Genomic DNA, 15239 nt, shown 5'->3' with positions numbered 1-15239 from the left:
CACTTTTTTTTTGCTCTCAAAATGTAAAATTTTCCAATTCTTGTATAATTCTTAATTACTTTTAAACAATAATTTGTCACGTGAGAGATGTGCCTCTCTAAAATGTATTATTTTAGGGGTGTGTGTGTGTGTGTGTGTTTTTGTAATGTAATGTATTTTTTTAGGTTTTCTCCTATGAGGTGAAGAGTAATCTAATATAAAAGAATCCAAGATGATATAAAAATGTGAAGAAAAAGAAAATATTCAATTTGTTGTTACATGATGTGCATTAACAATACATTACATCATGACTACCCAAAATGAAGTTTGTTAAAGCTGCAGGGGGTTTATTGTAAAGCAAATAAATAATCTTTAAAATGTCTTAAATGAATCATTTTAAAATTACATCATGTTTACCTTTATGTCATGCGACTACTAACCGATGGCGTATAATCGTGAACATGCAAAAGTAATACTTCATTATTGACTTATTACTTTAAAATCTATTTATATTATGTGAAAGTTTATATATATATATATATATCACTATTCATTTATTAATCAGAATCTTTTACGCTGGACTTGGAGGGTAAGTCTTCCATCTAGTGGTTGTTTAGTTAAATGACAGTATTTGTCCTTAAAATTACAATCTTTCTACTTTTCACCCACACACATATATATATATTATTAAACACTTATTAATCCAAATCTTGTACAAAAGGTACCAGGAATGTACGTGCGTCATCTAGTGGCTTTTTGGTAAATTTATGGTCTTTGACCTTTTACTGTATTGCAAAATAATGTGAATGTAACCTGTTGTAACAATTTCCTTTATACACATAACTGTCCAAACTCACCAAAAAAGGTTAGATACTCTGTATTATAATTCTTATTTGAAGGTTTTTGTATGAAGAGTGTAAAGACTGTTTGTGTTCACGTGTACATACAATATGTCAGTATATTGAGAGACCCTACAATGCCGTTTGAAAACCACAGTTTAGCCATGACTGCTTTACATCCTGTTTCACTCTAAATAGCTCACAACAAGGTGCTTCAACACGTAACATAGCTTTCACTCTCTCATGAACAATATGAAGAGCCTGTATATACTGCTTTTAGCACAGAGTAAGTCTCTTTCTACTGATCTATTCACGTGTTTTTTGTTTATCTGCCTTCTATTTTTTTTCTATATTCATTTCTTTTTAAAGTAAATGTACACTTGAAGAGCCGTTTTGGCACGGTTTGAGTTATAATAGCTGCAGTTTAACAAATTGAGATTGCATCACTAATACACATGACCACCAAAATAATGGACTACTTTTAGGCAGGAAATTTTTTTTTTTTTTATGTGCTTTTATGATCTGAACTGGCATCAAATGTCTAAAAACAAGTATGTTTAAAATGTGAGACCAGGGGTGGCTTTAAACCTGAATATATGATTGGAGAAATCCTGTGTACCCCACCAGAGAAAAGTCGTTTTCACTGGAAGGCCCAGTTATGACATTGATTATATTATTTTTTATAATATAAAAAAGAGAGAGATGCACTGAAAATTAATATGATGACTTTTCATTTTATGCCGACATTTAAATGCATTTGAATTAAACAATATATTTCGATAGGTTTTTAAAAATGTTACTTTTTTCTCTTTAGTAAGTGTGCAGCTTAAGTGCGACAACACAAGGATTCAAGCCACAATTGGAAGCACTTTGACAATTACCTGCACCTATAAAGCAAACCAGTATCGATTCAGCAAAAAGTACTGGTGTGCTGGAGACTCCAGATCCTCGTGTGAAGTTCTGATGGACACAGATGGATTCACACACGCTGTGTACAGAACACGGGCTCAAATCATTGATGGAGCTTCTAGAGGCCTGACGGTATATATAAGAGATCTAAAGTTAGATGACAGTGGAACTTACTGGGTTGCGATTGACAAAATTTATGCTGATTTTATGATCAGGATCCAGGTCACTATAACAAAAGGTAAGACTTTCATTTCATCATATGCAATGTGATTAAGACCATCTAAAAGATCATTTGTCCAGTGCACCTGTAATTGTTCACAATTATTCACTTTAAGTAAATCTCAATGTTCATTTCAGAGGCTGTAATAAAACCAAATGTTTGGCCTCTCAGCTCCCCCGAGATGACTTGCTGGGGTCAACCATCTGTGTTTCGCTGTAGGAGTGAGAGAGGAGCGGATGTGCAGTACACTTGGTACAGAGTTGGACACCCAAACAACATTGTTCTGCACCATTCCTCTGATCTCTATCTCCATTGTTCAAACATCACTGAAGACAGTCAGCTTTTCTGCTCAGCCTTTAATGACGTCAGCAGCCAGAGAAGCGAATTTGTTTCTCTGCATCTACTTCAGTCTGCAGAAAAGGACTGTGTTTATCGCATCTCATCGAACGGTGAGATTTACCTGTACATTAAGTTTTTTTTTCTATTTGCATTCTGGGTTCCTTGCTTCTGACTGGTCAGTCGTGCAATGCAGTGGTCAGTTAAGGTGTATTCACACCAAGAAATATATTGTTTCTAAAAGGTCAAAGAACAATAAGGTTGGAATGACTTTCACACGGATTTTTCCCTATGTGATAATGATGAAAAAAAAATACTCCTGCCAAAACTCAACCACAAGCACACAATCGGGATGCCACAACACATTTGTATAGCATTAAATAACTAAGTAAAAGGCAAATAACTAGAAACAGTGTGCACTTGGATGTGTATGATAAGCACTATCAAAAATGACAGAAACCATGATTGGGAAATAATGTATGAAGTGTGATTAGAAGATTTGTCCCCTTCGTTTACACGGAGAGGGCAGGATTTGTGGCCTGCCACCAGGGGGGCGATCAAAATGTTTTGACTTTAGTTTGCAGGATGTGGACTCCACAAGGGCTTTAGAGCAGTGGTTCTGTAGCCTGGTCCTCCATTAAAGGGCACCTATTATGCAAAATCCACTTTTGCATGTTGTTGAACATAAATGTGCGTTGGCAGCCTATATCACCCATGTTAATAAAAATTGGCTTGTCGCCCTCTCCGTATTTTTTAATTTTCCCATAATATCATGATGTCGCATTTTACAAGCAGACACCCTGACCTTCTTCACGCTAGACTAGAGCATGTAAAAGCAGCAAGTAATTGTCTACTAGATACAGACATTATTATGGATGAGCAGTGAGCAATTTCCTGTCTAGAGATGTAGAAAGGACAATCTTAACCCATGTGACATCGGGAGTTCAACTGTAATTTTTTGAAGCTGCAAGAATATTTTTTATGCACAAATAAAACTGAAATAAGCTTATTCAACAATTCATCTCCTCCACATCACCCTGGCACCATTTTGGAGAGTATGACGATATATGCACATGCTTTGATCTGAACATAAACAATGCCTGTGTCAGATTATGCGGTGCTGCTGACACACAATAGCATACTTTGTTTACGTTCAGTGGACACTCTCCAAAATGGCACTGTTGTCATGGCCGCTTTAACATCAATGTATCATCAATTCATCAGTTTATTTTTATGTAATGGATTGTAGGTGATTGAATGTCTCAAAGAATAGCCTACATCTTTTGATTTAGTGAAGGATTGCAGTGAGAATGACCTCAGATGACCTTGTTGTGTTGCTATGTCAGTTGTTATGTACACTATAATGGTGTTCTGTGTACATTAGTTTTACTTGACCTGTGTGGACACATAGTAATAATATATATTGTTATTTTTATGCGGTTCTAAGATATCTGAAGATAAACCTATCTTTCTTGACCAGCTTTCTCTAGCTATGAATGTATAAGAAGCACAACATCACTCTCAACATCCATCCAAACGACAGAGAAATTCCTGAGCTCTACAACGGTTTCTCATCTCACATGGAGTCAGAATAAGACAACGTAAGCCAATCAGACATGAACAGGAATCTGTTATTCAACGTCACCCTTCTTGAGAACATGCATAGCAAATATAAATGATTTATTTAGAGATGTCTAACGTTTAGTTCACCCAATATCATTTCATTCCTAACCTGCATGACTGACTTTCTTCGTAACATAAGTATTAGTTGTATTCATAGTTTTTAATAATACTTTTTTCTATGCAATTGTGAATAGAAATACACAGTAGTTCAGTACAATTGTTTGCAGACTTAAAACTGATGTGTTGTTCTTTAGGTCTTGGTCTGGTTTGCCAATGTGGTATGAGTGTCTTCGTTGGATTCTCTCCTCAGTTATGATTACCATCTTGTGCGTAGTGCACTCATGCTCAAAATACACATCAAGCAAACACCCCAAAGACGTTTGATTAAGAGACATGGTTGCAACTTCATTTCAAGTGTGTCTTTTTTTGTATTTTGAAATTCGCGTTGACTTAAAGGATATTCTTTGTTCTTACCCACAAGGTGTACAATTAATTAATCTCTAAACCGCATTAATCATTCAGTCTTCACATTGTTTACATGACAAGCAGGTAATAACATATTAATGCAGGTAACATTGTCAAGCATTGCTGGAGTCAACTTGTATTCTGTTTGGTCCATCCACTGAATGAAACCGAACGTGGCCATTGTTATCTTGTGTGCCTTTCCTGGAAGGAAAATGCATCACACAATGAGCTATTGAAGTTGTTTTTGTGACCTTGTGCATGAACCGTGGTCTAGGAAAAAATAAGACTGATTTAAATCAAGTAAAGTTTGAATAAAATTAAGTAAAGACTGATTTTGCTTTATACTTTTAACTCTAAACTTTGTCAGCTGAAACCCTTTGATCTAAAGTATTCATAAAATACCAATATTTGCCATTTCAAACGGTTTTCTTGTGTCACATGACACCCAAGGAAATAAAATGTTTAATTTCTTTCTTTATTTTTAAGTCATTTTAGCCTTTCAGTCGATTTAGCCTTTAGCATTGCAAAAATATACAATATGTTGTACATTTTTTCCATATATGGCCTTGAAATGTTATGGGCTCTGAACCATTATAGCTTTCTAACAGTAATAACAACAGCCGCAAAACAAAAAGCATTGATTAATTTTCAATAACAGCCAATTTATTTTTGAGCTGCAAAAAAGGCATAATTAATGAATAATTAGTTTAGTACTTCTACTATTACCAAAATAATTTATACATAAATAACAGCCCTGTTCAAGCCTTTTTATATATGTATTTGTATTCAAGTTTTTGGTTGGATCAGGTTACGTAAGAAAGGATTTAAACTTGTGCACACCCATCCTGTTTCCCCATTCTTCATCTTTTCGTGATTACTGTTGGGGACACAAATTCTTAAGGACTCCGCTCCAGTGTGTGTAAGTAAAGTTTATAATCAGATTTTTTTAAAACGCTTATTCATAGCATTCTGCTAAATCATCTCTACGTAAAGAATCAAGGAAGTTGCTCTTAAATACATAATATGTAAAAACAAATCTTAAAAAGTACTTTTGATTTCTTGTTGGGTATTTCATTAAAAAAAGGACACGGCTATTATGTGCGCTTTTAACGTTAGTTTCTTTTAAAGGTTTAAAAAAGAGAAATTTGACCAAACACATGTTCATTTACATGAAATGGCTTCAGTGTTCCTCTGTATTCTGTTTTATTCTGCATGAATTTGTGAGCATCAACAACATACAACTCATCCTGAATACAGTAATATCCCTTATAATTTGATGTTCCGATGCTGTTCTTCTTCTTATTTTATTTTTTCTTTATTGCAGAAAACAAATTATTCTGAAATGATATTAGGCTAGTCCACTAATGTGCAGAGACTATGGCATTTATGTTGCTGAATCTCTTTGCTCCTGCCTTCCTGTGTCTTCTGAAAGCTGGGAGTATCAGAGGTGAGTTTGATACTCATTCAGATAGCTATATAAAATGACAGTTCTAATATGGTACCAGTCTATTATACCATGAAATGGACCTCTCAAATTGTCTGTCTGTAGTTTGACACAAAAAGTGAGGTCTACTACTGTTGGGTCTGGATGCCCCTTTAAGGTTCTTTCCCACCGAAGTCACTCTTGTTAAAATAAAGACACGACAATTTGTTTCTAATTTTCAAAGAGCGTCTTCAGTTGCAAGCGAGAGCAAAACCGTCCAGTCTGCCTTGGTTTGCATCTGAAAGCCCCACCAGGAAACCTCCTTTTTACTGTGAAAAGATAAGAAACACACCATGTCACAAAGTGGAGCATCATATCATCATAGCGTGACTCGTCCAAGATTGAGTTCTGAGTTTAAGACCGTCTTCCCAAAACTTGCGAGAAAGCAGCCTTGGTACGCGGTAAGCAGGAACTGAGTCCAAGATATGAGAGAACAAGCAATCCTTGAAGATATGCAAATAAAATTAAAAAATTTCCATCATGCAGTCACTTAATGTCAACATTAAATCATAGAAAATCATATTTCATCTAACAACAACAGACAAGCGACTAAGACAAACACCGCATCTTATACGTAAATAGTGTACTTTTTGTCATTGATCTGAATGGCAAAAAGCTGCCCACTGACAGGGTTATTGGAACACTAGTCTACATTGGTTAAGTTTGTGATTTGTTCTTCTCCTCAACCCAATGCACACAGCCAGAAGTGGACTTACTCATTAGGCAAAGGTGGCCAAACACCTTAGACCCCTAAAAGCCCCCGATGCTTTTAATAGAGGAGACCACAGTCTTCTTTTGCATCAGGAAATGTGTTAACAGCGCATGATCTCTCAAATCAGTTTTCCCAGATGGATCCACTGTAACATTTGAGCGCAAGATTGGACACAGGCCAGTTGACTTAAAAGCACCTACATCATTTACCTGTAAGGGAAACCACTGGACAAGTCTGGAACTTAGTTGCACAAGTATGTACTGTCAATAAATATCCTTCAAAATGCTCTAAGAAATTATAATGGTTTTAATGTATGTTTTCTTAAAAACATCTAATGGGAGTAGTTGAAATGCATCAACAAGCCCTAAATGACTTACAGAGGTGCAAATTTATTCTGCAGCAGGACAACGACCCCAAACATACAGCCAAAGTAATTAAGAACTATCTTCAGCGTACAGAAGAACAAGAAATACCCGAAGCGACGGCATGGAGGATGTGAGATTATGTGCCTTAAATTTGGATGAATGTGTCAGGTACTCATCAGCGGGTTTCTAATGACTTAGCTCAAAATGATGTTTCTTTTTAAAACAATTCACATATTTCTGATTTAAAGTGTGACTATTTCTCGGGTCATCTACTTCTTATTTCAGTTAGCAGTGTATTAACACCCTCTTTCTTTTATTTATTTTCCTTTTTGTTGTCATTGTCGGAAAGTCATGGGCATACGCACTTGATAAACACTGACTAACGCGCTGACTAACGTCCTGTCTTATTCAGTGTGCAGAGGTGGTGCTTCAAGTTCCCCAGCAGGGCGCGTGTGCTGCAGTACAAGAGATAGCTCTAGAGAAAGCAAACAGACAACAGGAAAAATGCTTAGCAATAAAATCATCGTGCAATAAATGTAAAAGAGATAGAGACACTGGGAAAGAATGTGTCACAGCAAATTAGTGATAGGCGTGACAGAGAAGTTGTTAATAAATATATATAATGTTGTTGCACAAATACAATATTTACTGGGTACTGTTACAAGTTCAAAGAGAAATCATATATATTTTAATCATATAAATGTAAAACTGATACTGGTGCAGAAGAAACGTTCCCAACTGAATGCTGGAGCAGTCAAATGTTACACTGTGCAGTCCTGGAGGTCAACTAGAGTGCTTGGAAAAAATTCAAATCACTACCATATATAGGCCTAAAGGAAGTGTGTACACTACTATGGTTTTTAGCAGATATCATTACACACAGTAATCGGCAAACTGACCTTATTCTTGACACCATTTGGAAGGTACTCCTTTAGACGTCTTCCTTTCGTCATACCGAGTGCCCCAGAAATATTTTAGATAAAACTGCAGAAACTCTCTTAGATGATATTGGTGTATGGAGACAGCATGGGACGGCGTGACCAACGGCTTACCAAGGTATTGGTGAGAACTGAATCTTGATAAGTTAAACAGTGAAAAAGTCAGAGCAGTCAGTGAGCTCTCTGTCAGGCAATGTTCATGAGCTAACATGTGTACGTGAAGTGTTTAATTACCTGGATAAATACATCCCAAATCTGTCAACAGAAGACCTGCTTAGGTCTACAGCTGTATAGACTTGTATCTGATTGGCTTTGAAAATTAGTGACAGATCACTCACCATAAGCACCTTGAATTAGAAGGAAGCATTCTGAACCCTATTCATATTCACATGCGAAGTAATTAAAATAAATAAAATAATTAATCATTAAAACTGCTCCCGAAGTTAAAAATGCACACACAAATGAATGGGAAACCCATAATGCTTGCAATGGTCCACAAATGTAAGACTGTAAGCTCAAATTAGTTAATCTAAATAAGCACTTTAATAAGTAGCATTAAATTATTGAAAAGTGTTGCTGTTACCTTAATTGTTAGCTTCTAAATATACTGAAAAATGTGCAGTTTTATGAATGTTGGAGTGTCATTAAAGCACACACCTGTGCCCTAACCTGGCTATATGTTTGACTAAAGCCAAATAATGATGGGGTCATGTACCCTTTTTTTCTGTGAGAAACAAATCAACATATTCACAGACTGTCCTGCCTCCTATTCTTGAGTCAGATCCTCTTCCATCTTCCAGACATTCAACACTGAAAAAACTGCTTTGTGTTTCTCTTGGAGCTAATCCTGCTGTGATGTGTTTATGTGAACATATTTATATGTAGTCAATAGGAAATGTGATAACTGATGGTTGTGAAACATCCAGGTCTTTTTACGATTGGCTTAAAGTACAAGTTGCAGTGGACGAGTTGAGTCATACTCCACCAATGTGGCTTTAGACGACTATATTGAGAGATTACTTTATGGTGATATTTTTTTTTTTTTTTTTTTTTTTTTTTTTTTTTTTGAAGACTGAACAGCTACATGCTTTTTAGTTTGTTGAAAATATATATATATATATTTTTTTTTTTAATTTTTATATTTATTTTTTTTTTTTCTATTCCGACGCTGGATGGTTGTAAAAAAAAATCCACTGCATGTAGTACCATGTATGTGATATATAAAATTTGAATTTGAGTTTGCTTATTTTATCTTTAATTAAATTGTCCAGTTTGATTATTTTATCCATTTTCAGGTGATAGCAACCTTGTGTGAAGTCTTCATGGAGAAAATGTTTTTGTGCTTCTTCTAAATATATCCAGTTAATATATGCACATACATCACAGATCACTGACATTAGCAGACCTGCCTTTGTCTGGCTTTTTTGAAGTCCATTTATTTCTGTATTCTCTTACTCATTTAATAACGTTACAAGCAATATTGTTTCCCTGTAAGGGTGATCCAGGATTTGCCACATGACATATTGTTTAAAGTACATAGTTTAAAGAACAAGCCAGTCGCTTGTGTTGTTCATTTATTGATCTTTATCAAATAGCTTCTTGGTCTTGGCTTCTGATTTGTCAATACAGGATATTAATCATTAAAGCATCCTAAGTAGACTCTATTTTATTTGTTCTGGCACTTGCTTATTAATTATTCTTTATTATTATTATTAGATTTAACGAACAATATTACAAGAAAGTTTCCCATTATTGGATGCTAAGCCACTATAACGTTTTTAATATTCATAACTAAGGTTCTTGTTATCACGAATCATTATATTTTTCACTGTTGCGAAATGTAAAGTTTTATAGTTCTATTTCAGAGTCAGTAACGGAAGCTCCCCGCCCTCTTTCAAGTTCTACGAAACATAACGCCCTGCTCAGACGGAAATTTACTTCATGAGAGTGTTATCTCCACCCTCATCCCTTGTTTCTGACCTTTACATGCCCCATTCTGAAACGAGCACCGAACATCAAGAAACACTGAGAGGTAAGGTCCTTTAAGCCAAGAATTGTATTTTTTTGTTGTTGTTGCCAGAACTAAGTTATAAAGAACGTTTTTACTACTAGGCCCACGCTATTATTAAGAGACATTTTCCGTTTAAAAAAAAAAAGAAACAAAAAGATACGACTGCGTAATTTTATTTAACGTTAAGTTGTATTGTATTGTAAATGTGTCGGGTTAGATTATGGTAAAATGATGACTATTAAATGTAAAAAATGAGGAAGCGCAGTGACTATTACGCTCTTCCTGTGCGCTGCGTGCGTTAACCTGTCTTTTTTATCGCAACGAATATCCTTATAAGAAGATCAAATAAAGCTTCGTTGATTAGTTGAAGGTATTTTACGCACCCTTGTAAGCCTGTGTGTCGTTTAGTAATGTAGCATGCTAATAATCCAAACCTTGTTTTGATTGTTGTACTAGCGGCTAACAGGTTTTGCTAATGCGAGTGTTTTTCGTAACGCTATCGCTTTTGTTTTTGCACTGAATGCGTTGACGTTTATTCAGAGGTACATGTTTTAAAAGTGCATTTCCATAGGCTAAGATGTTTTTATATTTATCAGCAGCGGAAGAGTAACCCGTTGGCCTCGTTTGGAGCTGTTATTCACCGAGTTAAGCAAGATGGGACGTAAGGTGCTGCGTCCCAGTGTTGCCCTTCTCGCTTTTCTTACGATCTGTCAACATGTCCGAGGTCAGTATCTAACTATAAATCCTTTCGTTTTAAATTACGAAAATTAGTCCTGAAATCCGTGGGAGTGCCATTCTGGTCTGTGCGCGTTAGATTTGAGATCACCAAATGCTAAAAACATCAGATACACAGAAAAATAAACGGTAAAACTGACATTTGCACTCTCTTTGTCTTCTGTCAATACCATACAGCAATATTCATTACACATAATCATTCTTGCCAGATCTTAGTTAAGGGGGAAAGCCCATACTAAGCCATTGAGGTTTTTTTTTTTTTTTTTTTTTTTTAATCCAGGAAACGTTTTCAGTGAATTGTGTAAGCAGTCAGATACTGCCAATAAAATAGTTTAATGGTTAGCTCTAATAATGTCACACGTAAGCAAAAACTGGAACAATGTGAGAAGATGGAAAGGTTATGCACAGTTCCTTTTTTTTTTTTCTTATTGTTTGTTACAGTGGAAAAGTGAAAAGGAAATAATCAGAAGGACAGAACACAGAGAACTTAACAGAGGTCTTGAAACTGATATTCTTGTGATATCCTGCTAAAAAAAAAAATATTTAGAATTGATGTACAGCTTATTCCGTCAAACTGACAGATAAGGCTAATTTGTAGTGCACCCTTATAATATGTAATCATTTGATTCTAGTCTATTTGAGTGATGCTTGGCAAAACCAGAAGTGCCGCCCATATTTTCAATTGCAGTATGTGTTTTTTTTTTTTTTTTGGATAACACATTTGCATTTCAAAGAATTGTGTAGTGCTATAATAAAATATTTTGAAAGTACACTTTGTGAGTTCATTCACTCCACAAACTGTAGTGAAGTGTTTAGCCTAGGAGTGTAGTGTTGATACTTTCAACTAACAGTGGTTTGCAAAAAAAAAGGTTTAGCTTAAAGCTTGATAATCTGTTCAGGGTCATAGCATGTTGTCATTGTCCATAAACAGTGGATGTTTTTTTTTTCCCTAGTGCATAAATATTTATGTAACCTTGATACATTTTGCAATAACAATGGTAGGACCGCATATGGAGGGTGGATAATAAAGTATAAGAAACGCACACAAAAAACATTACTATTATACTTTAGTTAACTTATCCAATTTAAGCAATGTGTTTTAATTTAAACTCTGCACATATTACTTAAATTATTAGTTCACTTTCAAATTAAATTTCTTGATAATTTACTCACCCCCATGTCATCCAATATGTTTATTTTATTTTTTTAACGTATTTAGTTAAATTAATTTTTTCAGTTAAATTAAGAAATTAAGGTTTTTTTTATGTAAACATTTCAGGATATAGTGGATTTCAATGGACTTTCAATGGAGAGGTAAAAAAATTACACTTTCAGTGCAGCTTCAAAGGGCTATAAACAATAGAATATACATATACTTTTTTTTTTTTTTTTTTACAAATAACCAATCGTTTTGCAAGAGAAGGCCCTTGAAATCCACTATATCCTGGAATGTTTACATCAAAACCTTTCTTTTGACTGAAGTAAGAAATGCATAAGAAATGCATGTCTTGGAGGACATGGGAGTGACTAAATTCAGGAAATTTTCATATGAAAGTGCACTAACCCTTTAAAGTGAGTAAATCACACTAATTTCTATTCACCTGCTAGTATTTTTTCCCAAATATAAAAATACAATGGAGCAGAAGTTTAACTAATAATAATAATGATGATGATGATGATGATCAAAATACTACTACATCAGAATACTGTAAAGCATGTTTTGTTTTTATTTCCACAGCGGAATGCACGCAGCCTTCTTTTGCATCACAAAATGTGCAAACGGAAGATTTTCTTTTGAGTTTCTCAGATGGATCCACTGTAACATTTGGTTGCATTCTTGGACACAAGCCACTTGACTCAAAAGTTCTAAAACAGTTACCTGTCAGGAACCCAGTGGACAAATCTAGAACTCAGCTGCATAAGTATGTACTGTCAACAAGTACACTATATGTGTACATTACTATAAAATGTCTAATTTATATAAGTGAAATGATATATGCCATATCAACCAATTGTAAATCAGACAATGTCGAATATATTACAGAAAAATCCTGTGGAAGCCTTGCAGATATTACCAATGGGAAATATGAAATGAATGGAAATTTATTTGGTGATACAGCTAAAGTAGTTTGTGACAAAGGGTAAGTGAAACAAGTCCGTTTCTATACGCTGCTTAAGTGTGTTTAAACCATGTTAAATTTAGGATGTGTGCTTTGTATGAGTATTTAGTAAGAGGAGTCATTGCTTTCAGATACGTCTTAGAGAGTCAGGGATCAATAAGAACATGCAGAGCTGATGGATGGGATGGCCGAGACCCTTCCTGTGAAGGTATGTTAGTTATTACATTTGAGTATAATTTATTTTGTATTGAAGTAAAAAAAAAAAAAATAATAATAATAATAATAAAAACTTATTTACATGGATATGTTTTTCTCTTTAGTGGTGAAATGTACAGCCCCTCCATCCATAGATAATGGACGACTTAAAGATGAGCCATTGGAAAGTTATGCATATTTAGAAACAGTCTCTTATACATGTAATGGAGGACTTAATCTTATAGGACCAGCATCAATTTATTGTTCTGAGGATGGAACATTTAAACCAGATCCACCAAAATGTTTTGGTAAGTTATGGTTCAAATGCCAGTCAAGAGACAAAGGAAAAAAAAATCACTATTGAGTTTCTTCCTGATAAAGAATAAAATATTTAATCATCAATACTGTTCCTTTTACTTTTTTTCAGATGGGTGTCCAGTTCCTATAATTGCAAATTCAAAAAGAGTCAAGGGAAAGTCACCTCCAGTACAAACTGGGTAACTTTGTAGAATACAGTTGTGAAAATGACTTATACAATGAAAGGAGACGGTTATATTGTGTGTAGAGAAATGGCTGGGACCTGAAGTACCAAAGTGCATTGGTAAGACTAAAATTATTTTTTTCTAATTGCATGAATGTGTTCTGTCTGAAAGAATTGACAACATTGAAAGAACAGTTTGCTTAAAATAAAATATTGTCATATACCAAGTTATATTGTTTGTCTCTTGTGTTTATCTCAACAGCGCCTTGTACTGCACCTGTTTTAAGTGACCAACTCACATTAACACCGCAATCCCTCAAAAACTTTCCCACATGGATCCAAAGTGACAGTAAAGTGTATTGATGGATATAAGCCAAATGGTACAACATCTCAGTCAATCACCTGTGAGAAACCAAGTGGACAAAAGTAACCCAGACCTGCATAGGCAAGTACTGCCATTTAACTGTGTCTTTCTGGATCTGATTTTTGTCAAACACAAAGGAGATGTTTAGCAGAAAACGAAGGCCAGAACATGTGGTGCTCCAAATGACAAAACAAAACCATAGAAAATGCTAGAGGATTAGAAAAGCTAGTATTAGCTTTTAGCTTTATTATTATTATTATTATTTTATTTATTTTTTTTTTATAAAGGAGAACCTGCAGTAAATGAATAGAGTGCAAGTCTAAAAGGTACAGTTTGTTTAAAGAATAGAGTTAGAATAGAGATTGTTAGAGGTCAAATAAAGATGGAAAAGATTTGTTTTTAGCTGATTCTTGAAGGTAGCTAAGGATTCAGCTGCTCAGATTGAGTTAGGCAGGTCATTCCACCAGGAGGGAGCATTTGCGTTTTTCTCAGTCACTTTGGTAAATTTCTCAAATTGTTCTTGACATTTGCAAAACGGTACATGCATTTCTCAAAACAAGTCATACAAAATCGTAAAACACCATGAATTACCTGCATAAGACTGTCTCTTGCTCAAAATGCTTAGTTCATCTCTCGAAAATAAATATCTGTGTCAACGAACCTGTCAGTGCCATCAGAATGACAAGTCCTTATGTCATTGTGTACGGATAAGATGGTCAAATTGCTTAGTCGTGTTGTCAACATAACGTCTTGGTTACTTTTGTAATCCTCATTCCCTGGAGGAGGAAATGGAGACGTTACATCATTGACTGACGTAATGGGATTCCGCTTGGGAGCCCAATCGCCTCTGAGCTTTAGAGAAAAGGCATGCAAACGCTATTCTGGTTTATGCTGAGGGGCCAAGAGCTTATCCAACTCCCAGCGCAGATCAAGGTTGTTTCAAGAGGGATGTAATGCTTCCTTTCCCCCTTCAGAGAACAAGGGTTACACGAGTAACTGGGACGTTCCCTTTCAGTCAGTTACTATGATGTTATATCATTGACTCCCTACATGTTGTCCCTATGGAAAATGCTACAACCTTAACCACGTCACATACTTGAGGTACAAATGCTGACAGGCTAGCGTGTTAGACAAACAAGACTCAACAACCATCCCAACACTCTGGATGAGTGTGTTCTGTATGAAAGAATTGGCAACATTGAAAGGGCAGTTTGCCTTAAAAAAAAAAAAAAAAAGTCATATACTAAGTTATATTGTTTGTCTCTTGTTTATCTCAAAAGCACCTTGTACTGCACCTGTTTTAAGTGACCAACTCACATTAACAAAGGAATTCCTCTCAAGTAAAACTTTCCCACATGGATCCAAAGTGACAGTAAAGTGTATTGATGGATATAAGCCAAATGGTACAACATCTCAGTCAATCACCTGTGAGGAAACCAAGTGGACAAAAGTAACCTAGACCTG

At 35.2% G+C, this 15239-nt stretch overlaps 1 protein-coding gene and 1 pseudogene across 2 annotated transcripts; both read left to right on the top strand.

Moving 5' to 3' along the window:
* Window positions 1–23: 23 nt before the first annotated feature.
* On the top strand, window positions 24–7319 carry LOC122328911. Of its 2 annotated transcripts, none has more exons than XM_043224995.1 (8): window positions 24–1104; window positions 1633–1965; window positions 2085–2396; window positions 3764–3884; window positions 4161–5290; window positions 5696–5818; window positions 6694–6819; window positions 6970–7319. In XM_043224995.1, exons 1-5 carry the CDS (start codon window positions 1062–1064, stop codon window positions 4288–4290), a joined length of 939 nt encoding a protein of 312 aa, XP_043080930.1. In that variant the 5' UTR covers window positions 24–1061; the 3' UTR covers window positions 4291–5290; window positions 5696–5818; window positions 6694–6819; window positions 6970–7319. The 2 variants fall into 2 exon arrangements, with proteins under 2 accessions (XP_043080930.1, XP_043080928.1); XM_043224993.1 differs by having other exon boundaries at window positions 6967–7319.
* Window positions 7320–10476: 3157 nt separating this feature from the next.
* Window positions 10477–13836, top strand: LOC122328915 (annotated as a pseudogene).
* The last annotated feature ends 1403 nt before the right edge of the window (window positions 13837–15239 follow it).

The sequence above is a fragment of the Puntigrus tetrazona genome, chromosome 23 (assembly GCF_018831695.1).
Source record: "Puntigrus tetrazona isolate hp1 chromosome 23, ASM1883169v1, whole genome shotgun sequence".
Taxonomy (NCBI): domain Eukaryota; kingdom Metazoa; phylum Chordata; class Actinopteri; order Cypriniformes; family Cyprinidae; genus Puntigrus; species Puntigrus tetrazona.
The sequence above is the reverse complement of the archived record's forward strand: the minus strand, read 5'-3'. Positions and strand labels throughout refer to the sequence as shown.